Source organism: Alosa pseudoharengus, unplaced genomic scaffold, assembly GCF_046254945.1.
Source record: "Alosa pseudoharengus isolate Yale_2024_CS ecotype anadromous, Long Island Sound unplaced genomic scaffold, YU_APseudo_1.1 YU_APseudo_1.1_scf_17, whole genome shotgun sequence".
In the NCBI taxonomy this organism is placed as follows: Eukaryota; Metazoa; Chordata; class Actinopteri; order Clupeiformes; family Clupeidae; genus Alosa; species Alosa pseudoharengus.
In genome coordinates, this window is record NW_027468640.1 from 18,720,921 (window position 1) to 18,736,953 (window position 16,033).

The window sequence follows — 16,033 nt, forward strand, 5'->3', positions numbered from 1 at the left end:
CTTGTATTGTTTATTTGGAAAAATACAGCAAACATCTATTACAGAAAGGGACAAGTTCGCCTATAAATTAAACAACCAATTCCCTGTAGTTTCCATGTGTGTGTGTGTAGAATTAAGAATGATAAACCAAGCAAAATTGAATTACCTGTGTTTTATTATTTGAACATTTTACAATACATTATTATCTAAACATATCAAGAAAAACACTGCTCACATATATGCGAACACACACACAATTATTTTAAAAAGCTCAAATCAGCCAATATAGAATCCATTACACATTTACAGAGATAAGATAATGAATTAACAAAAGAAAGGTTTTAAAATATCACCAAAAACTTCCCAAGAGTTTTTTTTTTTTTCTGAATGTGAATCCTTGTATATTCTTTGGTTGTAACTTGTTATATTGTTCAATCTCTCTCCCTTACAATTCTTCTTCTAGGTCTACAGATCATAGCTTACTTAAAGTAATTATGTGACCTGTTATTCATTAACATGACACTGCCAGACAATTCAATACATTATCATTCATATCAACATTCTGTGTCCCAAGAACATTTTGCAATATATATTTTTTTGATGTTGGAACAACTACATACTTCCACAGTGGGATTGTGGGATGTGTAGTCTTTTCAGATGTTGCCATAGGCATCCAGCATCTGTTCCCGGATGGAGTTGAGCTCCACCAGCCCCTCCTGCAGAACGGTGGCCACCGAGTGCACCTGCCCCGTAGCCTCTTTCTTGCAGGCCTTGCGCAGCTCCTGCTTGCCGCTGCGGTCCACGAAGAAGCGGTCCATGTGCTTAAAGAGGCTCGAGAGGGCGGCGGTACCGCGCTCGGCCACATCAGCGGCCCGGTCAGCAGGCTCGCGCACCAGGCTTACCATCTGGAGCGCGCGGCGCACCTCCCAGTCGCTGCTGGCGTAGTAGTTGTTGCGGCGCAGGAGTGGGTGGCGCGATAGCCGACGCATGCCCTCGCGCACGTAGCCTAGGCAGTGGCCGACTTCGCTCAGCCGCGTCAGGTAGTCGTTGGCCACCAGCTCGATCTTCTTGCGGTCTTGCACATCGTTGAGCTTGTCCGAGAGGGCCGCCGACGCAGAGGTGATGCCGCCCGCCGTCACCACGCCCAGGCCCACAGCAGACACCACCAGCGATGCGCCGAAGGTCAGCGGTGCCAGTGCCAGGCCGGCGATGGCCGCCGCGCCGCCCACGGCCATGGTGGTGCCGCCGGTGATGCTGCCCACCTTGGCACGGCGGTGGAAGCTGCTCAGGTCGTCGGCGATGGCGTGCAGGATGAGCACGTGCTGGTAGAGCACCTCGGCCTGCTCCATGAACACCTTATTGAAGACGCGCAGGCCCCGGTGCACCCGGTCTGCTGTCTGGGTGAAGGACCTGAGGGAGGGAGGGAGAAAGGGAGAAAGAAAAAGAAAGAAAATAATGAGAAAATAAAATGATATCAGATGTCAGATATAGACCAAAATAGCAAAAGTAAGAGTGGGAGGCCAAACAACTCAAATTAATACCGGACGTAAATGAAGCACATTCAATCAGTACAAACAATTTTTGAATTAAAAAATAGGAATAATCGGGAGGCTCATCTTACTTTGTCTCTTCCTCCTTCAAAGTGCTTTCTTCATCTGAAGGTATTTCATCCCACACTGCAGAACACATGGCAGACAAGGTTAATGAGGAACGTGTGTACAGCAACAATGTCACAGAGGGAATATGTGTGGCTGTGTGTGTGTGTGTTTGAGAGAGAGAGAGAGAGAGAGAGAGAGAGAGAGAGAGAGAGAGAGAGAGAGAGAGAGAGAGAGAGAGAGAGAGAGAGAGAGAGAGAGAGAGAGAGAGAGCGCAAGTGAAAGAGAGACAGACACTCACTTTCAACTGTATTCCACCACTCCATCAGGCTGTCAGTGTCCTGTATAAAACATATAGCTGACTTAATGCTTATATTACATCAGCATTAACACTTAACTTCATAGTTCATAGTTTCAACAATGTCATGAGCAATTTATTACCAACTGGTGCAATATCTAACTTTCATATAACCACGGTAACGGTTGCCAGTCCATTGTATAAATGAACAAATCCTTTTGTGTCATCATGCTTTGCACAGTTAATATTCTTGAGTTGACTTGACTTGAGTGCTTTCTGACACTGAAAAAACTTGACTAGGGCAAGAACTGGCTCCTCCATTTAATGGAAATGACATGGAATATCCTACGGACAGCTCCTCGAGATTTCCTGAACAAAAATCTTCTGACTAATAATAAACTTTTAATATCAGAGATGATGACTTAAGACATGTTGCACAAACATAAAAAGCATCCCACCCCCTCATCTTCCTCAGGCAGCACTTCCAGTCCCTCCTCGTCTTCCTCTTCTGCACATGTTCTCCTCACGTCCATCTGAGATGCTGTCCAATCCGCCTGACAGATGGACAGATAGAAAGAAAGAAAGAAAGAAAGAAAGAAAGAAAGAAAACAGTGCAGAGGGTAATTGAGCATGAATAACTATTATGCTAACATGGTTTAGAATTGAAGTACTGTAAGGCAAATTTTTACAACCCTCTAAAAATGTGTTGGAGTTGTGTATATTCCAACTTGCAACCCATTGCTGATGCTAATGTTTCATTGACTCATGCTAACTTTTGCACATGTGCATTGTGTGTCATGTTTGTGGTAGCATCGGCACAATCTTTATATGCAGACATTAAGATCACCAGATCAAGCAACACCAAACCTATCATTATACTCTACTCTCACAGACACTTTGCGAGACACCGCACAGGCTCCCCACAAGAGGGCGGACTCTGATGTTTTTTTTTTAACCAGCCGCTTCCTCATTTGTCCTGTGGTATGTGAGGGCTGACATTTCAGTTATGAAACAGGAAAAGACTAAACCAGCCTTACAGGTTCGGGGGGACATGTGTTGGCAGAGAATAAACAGCCTTAGTTGGATGGGAGAGGAGAAAATAAAGCTAGATAAACTATAATGACTGTGCATGTCAGTCACAAGTTTATTTTTGGCAGGGAATAAACAGACTAGATAGGTGATGAACAAGATGAGAGAGAAACAAAAATATGCTTACTTGTTTTTCTTGAATTGCTACGAATGACTGTGTGTGTTTCATTGGTTCTGGGAGTAGCCTTAAATTTTTTAGGACGTCTCTAGGTTATGGTGTACATAGGAACAGGTACGCTCAACTCCAAAATAAAATTCCCTCTTAGGGTGCGAGCTCGAAAAAGATTGTAAACAAAGTTGAAAACCACACTCTGACGCATTAGCTCTTGAAAGTCTTTCTTGGACCATATTTTCAAACATTCGGCCCTAGGCCAAACAACACGATGATGGCCTAGGGCCAAAACACGTACGTTTAAAGACATGTTCCAATAAATACTTTTTGAAGAGCTGATGCGTAAGAGTGTGGTTTTCAAATTGTTTTCTAGATTATGGTCTTCCATAAGTCTCATTGCATAGTTTGGTCTGATCTCACATTCTAAATCACCCACCAACAGAACCGGTTTTTCCACCACTATGGCCCTAGGTGGTTCTATTTCAGGTGTTGTGTAAGAAAGCATAAATAAGTATCAGGAATATACTTGTGTATGTGTTGGATGTCTCTTGCGCATCTATCATCACCTCACAGTTACTGGGGTTAAGACATTCCCATAGTTTTTCTGTTCCTCTTCTTTTTTTTACCTTTGCTGCATCTGACATATAGTAGTCACTGCTTGTTGCTCCAGGGGGATCTTCATATTCATACTGCTGGGCTTTCCTCTGTACTCAGGTAAAACACACACACACACACACACACACAGTCAAGAAAACAGAATTGGAGAGGGTACTATACCCCCACTACTGAAAAAAAAAATCAGTATGAAACAATTCTGCAAGAATATATTTGTGCAGGCTTATAGAACAGTCAAAAAGATGGTCTGGGACATGCAATGATGCAATACAAAAGGATAACTGAAACACACAAAAATAAGAAGTGGTCACATATTTTACATACACAAAGATAACGACTTACCCTCTGGTCTTTCTGAGTCAAGTGTGGAATTGACATCTTTCTTGACTTCTATTGTTGTGAAACAGAAGTGGGGATAGGTTAATATTAGGAAACATAATTGAAAACGTATAATGTCTATATAATGAATTATTATACGGCTCTTCACAATGCTAGTAGAACGCTCCATTGACTTGAATGGGATTTCCCAATGTTCTACGGTAAAATATTTTCATGTAATTACCGCTGCAAACATATAATTACCGCTGTCAATGGCAACGGGTTTTGTGCTGCTGATTTAAGTTTTTCATATCACTCCGCAAGTAGTCCGCTCACTTCTTGCATTGGAACTTTATTCAAAAGTGAAAGTGTGTGTTCTAAAGAATGTTTGATTTAAGTTCAGCGTGTGTTGCGAACTATTTGTTTCTCAGCAAAAGCCACGACGAAACGGTAACAAATAAGTGTAAAGAGACATATCGTGGAGTTTATTTTTTCTTTTGGGCAAGTAGCCGTATAATAAGCGGGATAATGTATAGAACGCCGGTCATTATTGGGAAAATAAGGCCCGACAGGGCGAACCGGACCCCGACGCACCAACGGAGGGGTCTTGCTTCGCCCTGAAGGGACTTATTTTCCCAATAATGACCGGCGTTCTATACATTATCCCTTACATAACGTCTTCTGAAAGGGGGGGGGGGGGCTATACCTTTCTGCCTTTGCCAGGTTCTCTCTCATTTTGTTCATCCTCCTCTTCCTGAACAGTGCACTTTTCTGGGAAGTCATCCTCTAGAAATTCCTAACCACCAAACGGAACAGAATATGAAACAACAGAACAGTGAGTGGAGTGAGTTGAGTAAGTTGAGTGAGTGAGTTAGTGTTGACTAAGTGAGAGTGAGTGAGTTATTCATTGTGAGCGAATGAATAAGAGTGAGTGATTGACTGCCAGAGATGTGCACAGAGGACATACTGGTTCATAGTCCCCTGTCCTCCACTTGTCTTCTCCTCCGCATCGTCCCTCCTGGAAAACATCTGCATCGCCTCGAAAAAACTCGTCTTCCATCGGGTCCAACTGCAACCAGAGATGAGGAGAACTATTTATCTATGCATAGTGCTGTGAGCATGCAAACAAACAAAATATAGGTAAGTGTTAAAGATAGTCAAAAATGCACCTTAAATTGAGGTGATGGTTGATAACCTGATTCTGAGGGTCCTGACTTCCGCTTTGTTCCTTCCTCAAATAAGTTATCCTAGGAGAAAAAAATACAATAGACAATACACAGCTGAGCAACAACCACAAACAAACAATTTTCCAAGAATGGGAAATGACACTGGGAAAACTTGATTAGGACAAGAACTGACTTGTGGACAACTCCCCTAGATTTCCTGAACAGTCGCCTACATGGAACAAAAATGTTTTGACTAATAATAAACCTCCTTCATATGTAAATCATGGTTGGATACATGTATTCTTTTTGTCTTTCACATGTTCATGGGAATACCCTCAAATTGTAATTTTCTGTGATTTTGTATCACAGACAATATCATCCACATATCATGTAACGTACTGTATATGTGTATTAAATTATGATCATTCTTTAGATCTTTAGTCAACAGCATTAGTCAACAGTGTACCATGCAGGATGCCAAAAATAACTTTCCTAAAACATTGGCCAACAACTACCCATGAACTCCAATCGACTTTCTGGGGAAAAAAAAAGATCTACTAAATTCTCTACACTCAGCAAAACCTGACACCAGCAATTCCTGGAACATTGTACAAGAAAATGAAGGAGAACAAGAAAGTGTTTGTATTTTGAGTACTGTTGATCTCATAATTCTTTTGTTTTGCTAGAATATCATCTGATGAGTTTACTTTCCCCTGTTGTAAATAGTTTTACCTTGTGTCTTTGGTACTTTACTACCCCCAAAAAAATTATGAACCACAAGAAAAAAGAGGGAGAACTGACCTTTGATTTCTGACGAGGTTTAACAGTAAATTTTGAGGATTTTTTCTGAAACAAGGAACAAAGATATTTTAAACACTGCAACATATTGTAACAGCACCTATTGCAACATATTGTAACAGTGCATAGTACTGCGAATTAAATAGAAATTTGACTGTGCTTTCATTTATATATGGATTCAAATTCATATATAAATGTATCCTATGCATTCCATACAGTATATTCCCTTCTTCACATTCTAGCTATTTTGGTTAGAAATACATTAAAAGCAATAACATACCGGTTTACAATCCTCTTTTTTATTAGTGTGTTCACCATGTTTGTCAACAGCCGTGAAGAGGTCTGAGCCTTTATGTGTAATGCTTGGGTGAGGATAGTCCTCCTATAAGAGATGGGTTTACATAAGATGGGTGGACGCAAAGATGGACAAGGAAGAAGAATCAAACATAATCTTTAAACCCAACTGTGAACTGTACATGATTTATTGTCTGTACCTTGTATCTTGGGCTAGACATGGCTCCATAGTCTCCCTTTAAAGAAGCAGGGTTTCCCTGAAAAGGCAATAAAGGTCATTTGTATGACAAAAAAGGAGAATAACACATTCTGAGTGGATACATAGATGTCTCTCTCTCTCTGTGTTTGTGTGTGTGTGTGTGTGTGTGTGTGTGTGTGTGTGTGTGTATGGTGTGTGTGTGTGTGTGTGTGTATGGTGTGTGTATGGTGTGTGTGTGTGTGTGTGTGTGTGACTAACCATAGAAGTGAACTCTGGTCGCTCTTCTCCTACTGTCAGGAACATGTCTCGATCCTTGGACAGGAAAAAAAAAGAAAAGTAAAATATGTAGTGAGTAAGGATTAATTAACAGCACCTTTTTTCTTTGTAGTCCAGCAGGAGAAAGGGGTTCCCATGTATTCGCTTGCCATTGTTTTGTAACAGTGTTTGTTGTAGCATCCTAATTTGGTCTAATAAAGAATTATTCATGTTACCAAAATCAACTAAGGCTTTGCTTGGCAGATGTTTTGACTTAATGCCCATAGGAGTGCCAAAAAAGTTTGTATTGTTTTCTCTGATGCTTACTACACTATAATAATATGTGCTTTGTCTAAAGCGGGTGCAGCTCTTGCACTTGGTGAGGTATCTCAAGCTGTGGTACACACACACACACACACACACACACACACACCTCTTTTACCTTTGTTGTAGCTGATGGGTAGTAATCACTCGTCATTGCTTCAGGTGATTCATATCCTAAACCCTGTATGTTTAAACACACACACACAGAAAATTTGTCCTAACTGACTTGCATATGTTAATTATATTCCAGTACAGTCCTAACTGACTTGCATATGTCAATTACTGTATATTCCAGTACAGTCCTAACTGACTTGCATATGTTAATTACTGTATATTCCAGTACAATCCTAACTGACTTGCATATGTCAATTACTGTATATTCCAGGGGCCATTGTCCCCGGAGCAGCTCAGGGTTAAGGGCCTCAAGGGCACAACGGAGGAAAACAGGAATTGAACCCATAACTTTGCAGGCTACTGGCTACTACGTGCTAGCTCAGCCCCTTAGGCGCACACACACACCGACACACACAGACACATACAGACACATACAGACACACACACAAAATGCAAGTAGCACAACAGCTAGGGAGAAAAGAACTGTGAAAAAGTAAATAGTGGAAGTAGCAAGTAAATTAGTGAATTTCTTTTACGCAATAAAGCACATACTGTATACGCACACACATACACATGTCACTAGCAAGTCAAGTGAGGCTTCTTTACCTTTGCACCCTCTTGCGGGTAATAGTCCCTGCTAGGTGATCCTGAGGAGGCGCCATATGGGTGATTATTATTCTGTATATGAGAATGAAAACACAACAACAAATGACAATGCAATTAACAACGCAAACACAACAGCAACTCCAAACAACAGCAGCAACACCAAACATAGATCATAGACATAGACAGAGATCACACACACACACACACACACTAAAAACACAACTGGCAAAGACACAAACATAACAAAATACCGTATAGTCTTTCCAAGTCAAATGTGGAACCATGATTTTGAGTGATTTCTTCTGTGGAAAACAAAAATACCGTTTGTAAGCTTTCTTCAAATGAGCAGACCATTGTAAACTTTCTTCAAATGAGCAGACTATTGTTAACATACATGGTCTACCTTCTTTTTGCCATGCACTTCCTTCTCCTCATCTTCATCATGATGCAAACCATCACTTTTTGGGTGGTCCTCCTCAGAAAAGTCCTAAAAAAATACATGAGTGGTACATACATATACATATATGCCAAAATGAAGTTAGGATAATATACAGGTCATTCTAAAACGGATAGTTCCGGTCCTTGATCATGATCCAATTCGTATGAAGTTGAGTGTCCTGTTAAGCACTACACTTAGTAAGAGAATCCAAAAGGAAAGTTTCTATTTCAAGTTTCCTGTACTATTCATTGAGTTTGGTACCTTTGAATGGCCATTGTGAGTCATGAATATTTCTTTGGGCACACTGGCATTTTGCTCTTCCTGAAACCTTCCTTCCTGAAAGGAGGTACAGGAGACAAAATAATGACAGAATGTAATCGGTATGAGGACATGAATGATAGAAAGTACATGCAGAAAACATCCCTATGATCATATGAAAAGATGCTATGGTAATATGGACATTGCCCCAGCCCATAATATGCCATACCTGAGGCCATGCAGATTTATGTGGATACGAAGCTGGGACTTCATTGAGAAGAACTCCCTGTTTCTTAAAAAACAATAATAATATTAATAATATTATTATTAACAATAATAATAATAATAATGATAATAATAATAACAACAATTATGTATATACATACACACACACACACATTTCTGTCATCTTATTTGGGAAATGAAACAATATTTCTGAATCTTTGTTAATATATCCCAAATCCTGTACTTCAAGCTGGTGGCTCAATTCAAGTCATACTATATTTGTTCTTAAGATTAGTATTCTATCTAATAAATGAGTCCAATCCAATTAAAGTAGCACTAAATAGTTATGCACTAAATGGTCATATGTGTTCAGATGATGAACTTGTTTATCCTTTGTAACAAGAGAGTTTACAAACACATACAACCATATCCTAACAGTGTCATTGGACTTTTTAATATAGTGTTTTTCAAGTTCACTCACAACTGAAAATCTGAATCTGAACATTAAAGATCACAACGGTCCTTTACCTTAATAGAATGACAATTCAAATTTGACAGTCTTTTCTTAAGAACCTTCTTCTTCTGGGATGGAAAGTCCGGTGTCACCTTTGTTTCATCTTGAGCGATCTCCTGGTAAAGAACAGTAAATACTTTTAATGTTCATTGAACAAAAATATAAATGCCATTTGGATCTATTCTTTAAGACTGTTCCAACAGGATAGCAGTCAATGTAAATTATGGATACCATGTGACTTGTGAAAAATTGGGGAGTTTGAGAGAAATAAGTTTCCGTGGGCATGCATAGGCACAGGAGGTTTTATTTAAGACAAGGAAGCTAAACTTAACTTATTAAGATAATATTTATGTTCAGTTTCAGTAATTAATATACTGTTTTCTTAAACTTAAAAATATACATAAAAAAGTAATCTTCAAGAGAGAAATGTGCCTCAATAAAAAACACACTTACTGTATTTTCTTCAAGAGGCCCCTGAAAGAGAAACGGTGACATTAGCTAAGGCTTTACACTGTGTTTCCATCAGACATGTTTTACACACTGAACTGTTATCATAGTATCATGTAGGATATACTGCACCTCATATAATTCTAATGCTGAGAGGTTTTCAGTTGTGTTCTGACCAACAATCAACTTCTGTCAAAAAGAGAGACACAACAAGTAATCTGGGTACTATGATCTTGCACACAGATGCATTCATATTTCTGGCAGGATGCACACACACACACACACACACACACACACACCTTTGACTTTCTACGAAAAACCTTAGAACCTTTAAACTTCGATTTCTTGGCCTGGCAGGGAAAAATAAAGGAATACATGAAGTCATATGTATAATACCGGTAGTCACGCATAATACCGATAATGTTGTATTGTTTTTGAAACAGAAACATGACATATGACCAGAAATACATAAACTTCGATAAACAACTGTAAACAGCCTACCGATTTTGATTCTTCCCCCTGACTCTGTTCACCATTATCTGATGAAAAGACATCTATCAGGGGCCCCTCCTACAGAAAACACACATTAGTTAGTTGAGTTAAGCCATCCTTACACCAGAAGACTTAGACAAGATTTGGGAAAGATTATTGAGAGATTGTAGTCTTTTGAGTAAAACTTGAATGGCGTATCGTATAGGAGCATATATGTAGTGTTATTCAAAAGGCAATGCAATTTGCAATTCAATAAGAAATTGCATTATGTAATTGACCATTCATTTGCAAGGACTGTGATTGATCAACTCGCCCTGTGTTGATAGCCAGCTGCTTCAAGCAGCCTACTGTGGAGAGTAGCAACATGCTAGTTCACAGATATAAGCTTGGCAAATAAACCCAGACACATTTTGGTTACAATGACAGGGTTACCCGTTTGTAAAGTGTCTATTTGTCAGTAATGTTTTGAAATCAGCACTTTGGGGTGTTTGCTTGCTAACATACCACTGGCATCAGACACCTATCTGTCCGATAAGTGACGTGATTAAGGTAGACCCGCCTTGATGAGAGGACTGACCAATCGATCTGTATCGAATAACAAAGACCTGACGTAGATCCCGCCTTGATGTGAGGGCTGACAGATTGCAATGTCTTTTGCCGATCGAAATGCCATTTCAATTTTGCAACACAAAGAGCGTGGCAAAGTGCAATGCAATCACAGGGGGCACGATTTAATTTCCATTTCAATAAATGCATCAAAAACTGTGTAAAAATGTTAAAGGTGCTCTAAGCGATGATGGGTAACGTCACTTGTGTTGACGTTCAAACAAATCAGAGAGCTAGCTCGCTACTCTCTCCCCCTCCCTCCTGTGCAATTCAAAATCTGCTAAACGCGCATCTTATTGGTGATTGTCTGGAACAATTTGTTATGTTTTTATGGTGCAGGCTGGACAAAGTTGTTTTTGTTGCTGTTCTTAGAGCCTAGGCTGTCCACAGAGGCCGCGTTTTTTACAATGTATTCAGAGCACAGGCAGCTAGCGGATGGTGAGGTGATGTTTGATGTATGTGACAAAAAATGTTTTAGCTTAGAAATCACGTAACATTGCTTAGAACCCCTTTAATTCTACTTTTTCCAAAGTAATCCTGAATGGTTTTAGGGTGGCATTGTCACTTTTGCCAAATATATTAACACGCAAGCCCACATTGAACATCAAATTGTGAAATGAATTGACATTTGAATTATGTGTCTTAAGTACTTAAGTACATGGTACTTAATTATGTGAATTAAGTACCATGGCAAAATGGAATACATTTCAATCCAACTTTATCTTGTTTTTTAATCGAAACAATTCAAATTGAATTGAGGATTTCATTGAGGATTTCATAGCCCCTTTGCATATTAAAGTACACTTTGTACAAAGTATTATCAAATTGCATGATTAAATTGCATAATGAATTGTCAATTGCATAATGTAATGTCTTACTGAATGGCAAATTAACAATTGCATTGCCATTTCAATTATGTAACATATACAGTATGCTTCCATAATAACAGGAATTAGTTAAAAGACTTCTTTCAAGAAACTTTCCCAAATTGTGTCAAAGTCTTCTGATGTATGGGTAGCATTAGTTGTCAATTACAAATGTGACCACACTGTGACATCACATGACTTTTACCTGAATAGAGGAATCGGTATCTGACTGCAGCTGGAAAACATGTCAACAATGTAGATTTGGAGATTAGTCAGTCACACACACACACACACACACACACACACACACACACACGTTAAGAGGAAGGAAAGAATACCTCAGATCGCTGGTGAGACATGTGACTGTCTCCATGTTTTACATCATCTAGCAGTTTATCCTGGAGGTTGGAAGGGGAAGAGTGTATTGTTTGTTTATCGTTTCATACATTCATACGGAGTGATACGAATATTTTCAGCATAATGTCACTCACTTTTGATCGTCTTCGAGTTGAAATCGACAATGCCAACTTTCTCTGAGAAATAATAATAATAAAAAAAGATAAGTGAAATGAAGAAACAGGAGAGTAAGGTCTGCAGTTAGGTCTGCACTGACAGATTAGCGAAGAGTTACTTACCAAGGATTTCTTCCCACTTTTGTCTCCTCCATTGCTTTCATTCTCCTTTTCCTTTGCAGGACAACAATATGAAAAGTGAGGGAGTTTTAGCATGCCCATTTGCGACAAGTTAAAGCCCACTCCACAATAGCAACACCACAAACTGACTTCCACTTCTTAGTAATAAATGAAGAGCATGCTGAAATTTGTGCATACATGTAGATGCATGTTTGGCTTTATAGTTTAGGTTTTATAAGTGTTATTCATCTAGCCTAGAAATCTAGACGCACCCGAGCGACGGCAAATTAATTTGCTCAGCCTGTCTAGTATCAAACCATAGGGATTTCTATTGGCTGACGCCGTGGACGTCATCCAATCACAGTGCTCTATTTTGTTAGAGAGTCTTAAGGCGGGCTTAACAGGATGACGACAGTCCTGCGACGGTGAACAACAAGGAAGGTGGCTATGGCGAACGGAGAGCGGTTGTTTGAATCGGCATTGGCGTCAACTTTGGAGGAGTTGGACTTGTGCTTCTCTTTGAAAGTTGAGCACAAGTCCAACACAATGCACGCAAGTCATTCCTTTCAAAGAAGGATGTATTTGCCGTTATGCGGATCGGATACGGATATGGTCGTAGCGCTGGCCTATTGCATGCCTAGGCAGTTTGAAAGACAATTCTCTGCCCGCCCCTTGGATTAAGCGAGGTGAATGGCTCGATTCCAGACTATACATTTCAATGATATAGGATGGCCCGCCAGGCTATTATTCATCAGCACTTGTGACCTGAGTAATGTTAAGAGCCCTGATCAAACATTCCAAACATTTTGTTGCCATGATGTGGTTGAATGCAAGGTCTCTAAGATCTGCTTCAGATAAAGACCAAAATTTCTATTATATGAGAGTGAGTAGGCCATTGCTATGCTGTGAAGTGTAGTCGACTCACCACGATGGACTCCCTCCTCAGTCTTAGTGTGCCAGACTGTAATTGAACGCGAAAGAAAATCAGTTCATTACCATTCACAAAAACTATTCACTTCTATCTGAAGAATCAAACTCTTAAACGGACAGGCCAGCTTTCTGGAAAAAATATCTTATTTGCCTTTTATCGGTTAGATCTGTTGATCTGTTACCTTTTCCTCTATGTGTATGTAGTACCCAGTGACAGTGACCCAGTAAGCCTAGCCGAGCATAATTAACTGGATGTGGGTTATTCCAGTTAGCATATACAGTATCTAGACGATAGCTAAAAGAGAGCTTTAGACTACCATTTTTCAAAGCCTCAAACACAGAGAATTAAGTTAAGTCTATGAAGACTAGTCTAAGGCAAGCATGGTAAGGCAACCATAATAATACTAATAATTAATAATAATAAAAAACTCTTCCTTAAAGATGTGTGCCTATTGTGTCAAGTGTCACACACTTACTGGTTTCCAGTTGGAGGAGAGTTGTGGGCTGTCCTCTGGCCAGTCCTCTACACACCTCTCCTGTAAATTAGACAGTTACAGTTACTGACCGAAACAAAAAAGAAACACACCCACACACGCACACACATATATTACTCACCTCGCCTGTGAACACAATGTTCACATCTGAGGATTCCTCTTCCACCGGTGAGGCAGTTTCCTATAAAACCACAGCACACCCAGTCACAAGAATGAGAACCACAACCGTAACCACAAGTCTGCAGTTTCAAATTTCAACTGTCACTCATGTCTGTCCAAGCCAACTGTGAGCAAGACCTTTAAACTCCCAGATTAAATGTCCTATGCTGACAAACTGGGCCCCAAGTACTTCCTAACAATGTAACTGAGCAGGGTAAATATACCAGGGGAAATCAACAAAGCCAGCAGTTTGATTGGCAGTAGTTTACATGTGGTCACACAGTCTTCAATTAATCTTGGCTCTACTCAACACAATAGACTAGTTTTGTTACAATCTATTGCAACTGTCCACTCTAGTTACACTGTCAGTATACAATACACATGATTGAAGACAGCTTTATATTAACATTAATGTGAGACATCCGACTGGCCTGGTGCTTACCTGATTTACGGTGTTAATGGGGACCCTGGTTCTTGGATGTGCTCTAGGAGGAACTCTTGGTAAAGGCTTGGGCTACGAAAACCATCACATGTTATTAAACATATCACAAAACAGACCTTGCAACTTTGCTTTAAATACTTTCAATATTTCTATCTTTTTTTTTACCCTGGAGAACTCAGACGGCGTGCTTGTGGATGCTTCAGTTTCTTGAAAGGGAGAGGAGGAAAATGCCTTGTTTGTCACATCCGAGGGACTGTTTTGAAGGACGTTGTGTTCAGTGCCCTCTGGGGTTATGAGAAGGAGGTTCAATTTTCGGTCTGCGGACACCGTTCCCTCAGCAGCCTCCGCCATCGCAGTGACAGCTCTCCCGTTGGGGAGGGGATAAAAGGGGTTGCCAGGTGTGTGCGAGGACTGGACCAAGGAGTGGGCCTGAGAAGAGTGTGTCGACTGACCGGCAAAACTGGTGGACGGAGTCTTGAAGAGGTCAGAGGTCACAGAGGAGGAAGTAGCCGAGGAGAGGTCATGGGGGTTGTTTAGGAAGGAGCTAAATAGGTCGTCTCTAGCGGAGGGCGGTGTCTGGTACTCGTCTGATGTTCCAGTAGGGGTGGCTTGGAGCACATTTTGCCAGCTGATGTCCAACGCAGGTGAGGCCTTCTGATCTGCAGACGTGGAAGACAAAGGGGATGGTGTCCTTTGGCTGAAAGAGGTGCCGTTTCTAAGATGAATTTTAAGAGTTTTTGGTCTCTGAGGGACTTCTGGTTTTGGCTTCTTGAAGATGTCCACTTCTTGTGTGGATGGTGGACTTTGGTAAATCTCAAATGGTGGTTTGGAGGGCTTCATAGCTGTGTCAGTTCCCCCCACATTGTATGAGAGTGGTGGGAAGAGGTTAACATGAGGACTGGTGGGTGGTGATGAGGAGAGAGCCGATACATTTCCATTGGATGAGGCTGTCTGGAAAATGTCTGTGTTCCCAAAGGGTGATGGGGGCCGGAAGACATCTGTATCCCAATTGGATGAGGGAGTTGTGAAGATGTCTGTACTGGACTGGAAGATATCCGTGTTCTGATTGAAGGGCTCTCTCTGGAACATATCTGTGTTCACACTTGACAGATTCTGGAATGCATATGGAACCATATGAGACAGAAGGTTCCCCCTGAACTATGTGGGTTACGGCATGGATTATGTGAATTTGTTTGCTACATCTGCTTAGAGAATGTTAAATATATCACAAAAGGTAAACAGCTCTACTTGAGATGACACATTGAATAGATCAAATACTCTACTCCAATGACATCCATATTTCTCACTCATCATTATACAGTGTATTTTATTGATGCCTGATAAATTTACTCTTACTGTATTTTATATTAGGCCTACATGCTGCCAAACGTGAAATCATTGGAAACGCAAATGGAAATCATTGTAATCGGTCACTCATGGGTAACATACATTCATGGCTGCAGTGAAGGGGTTTCCAGTGGTTGAGCCAAAAGGGGAGTCCTGGACACCTGTGCCCACATGCTGAAGAAGAAAGAGATACCCCACATGGAGTCAGTTAAAGCTATGGCATAGAGGTATGCCTGAGATTTCCATCTGTGGACCTACTGATGTTGCCTTATGTTTGGTAGACTAAAATAGATTTGCTATTGTAGATATAGATGTGCCTATTCATATATACTGTATGCACATAACACGTGTAGGCCTATTGGAATTGTTACGGCATAAGTTATGGCAGTACGGTGTGTACTGTGAACTATAGCTTTAGGT

At 40.5% G+C, this 16,033-nt stretch overlaps 1 protein-coding gene across 9 annotated transcripts in view; it reads right to left on the minus strand.

Annotated features, from left to right (window-relative positions):
* Positions 1-136: 136 nt before the first annotated feature.
* The window catches only part of LOC143127344 (uncharacterized), a 42,510-nt gene continuing 26,613 nt past the window's right edge, over positions 137-16,033 (minus strand). For 2 of the 9 annotated variants that reach the window (XM_076288790.1, XM_076288784.1), the window contains 34 exons: positions 15,716-15,787; positions 14,432-15,379; positions 14,267-14,338; positions 13,787-13,846; positions 13,648-13,707; positions 13,167-13,202; positions 12,245-12,295; positions 12,101-12,142; positions 11,948-12,007; positions 11,815-11,844; positions 10,147-10,215; positions 9,945-9,995; positions 9,778-9,834; positions 9,652-9,672; positions 9,213-9,314; positions 8,689-8,751; positions 8,463-8,537; positions 8,157-8,249; positions 8,014-8,064; positions 7,763-7,834; positions 7,161-7,223; positions 6,722-6,775; positions 6,465-6,521; positions 6,251-6,352; positions 5,974-6,018; positions 5,176-5,253; positions 4,974-5,075; positions 4,713-4,802; positions 4,031-4,078; positions 3,700-3,777; positions 2,331-2,426; positions 1,876-1,915; positions 1,601-1,655; positions 137-1,389 (listed from right to left, as the gene is read on the minus strand). In XM_076288790.1, the coding sequence (XP_076144905.1) occupies positions 633-1,389; positions 1,601-1,655; positions 1,876-1,915; positions 2,331-2,426; positions 3,700-3,777; positions 4,031-4,078; positions 4,713-4,802; positions 4,974-5,075; positions 5,176-5,253; positions 5,974-6,018; positions 6,251-6,352; positions 6,465-6,521; positions 6,722-6,775; positions 7,161-7,223; positions 7,763-7,834; positions 8,014-8,064; positions 8,157-8,249; positions 8,463-8,537; positions 8,689-8,751; positions 9,213-9,314; positions 9,652-9,672; positions 9,778-9,834; positions 9,945-9,995; positions 10,147-10,215; positions 11,815-11,844; positions 11,948-12,007; positions 12,101-12,142; positions 12,245-12,295; positions 13,167-13,202; positions 13,648-13,707; positions 13,787-13,846; positions 14,267-14,338; positions 14,432-15,379; positions 15,716-15,721 (3,684 nt within the window). In that variant the 5' untranslated portion in view covers positions 15,722-15,787 and the 3' untranslated portion in view covers positions 137-632. The remainder of the gene's footprint in view (positions 1,390-1,600; positions 1,656-1,875; positions 1,916-2,330; positions 2,427-3,699; positions 3,778-4,030; positions 4,079-4,712; positions 4,803-4,973; positions 5,076-5,175; positions 5,254-5,973; positions 6,019-6,250; positions 6,353-6,464; positions 6,522-6,721; positions 6,776-7,160; positions 7,224-7,762; positions 7,835-8,013; positions 8,065-8,156; positions 8,250-8,462; positions 8,538-8,688; positions 8,752-9,212; positions 9,315-9,651; positions 9,673-9,777; positions 9,835-9,944; positions 9,996-10,146; positions 10,216-11,814; positions 11,845-11,947; positions 12,008-12,100; positions 12,143-12,244; positions 12,296-13,166; positions 13,203-13,647; positions 13,708-13,786; positions 13,847-14,266; positions 14,339-14,431; positions 15,380-15,715; positions 15,788-16,033) is intronic. The other 7 variants (XM_076288786.1, XM_076288787.1, XM_076288789.1 and 4 more) reach the window with 7 other exon arrangements.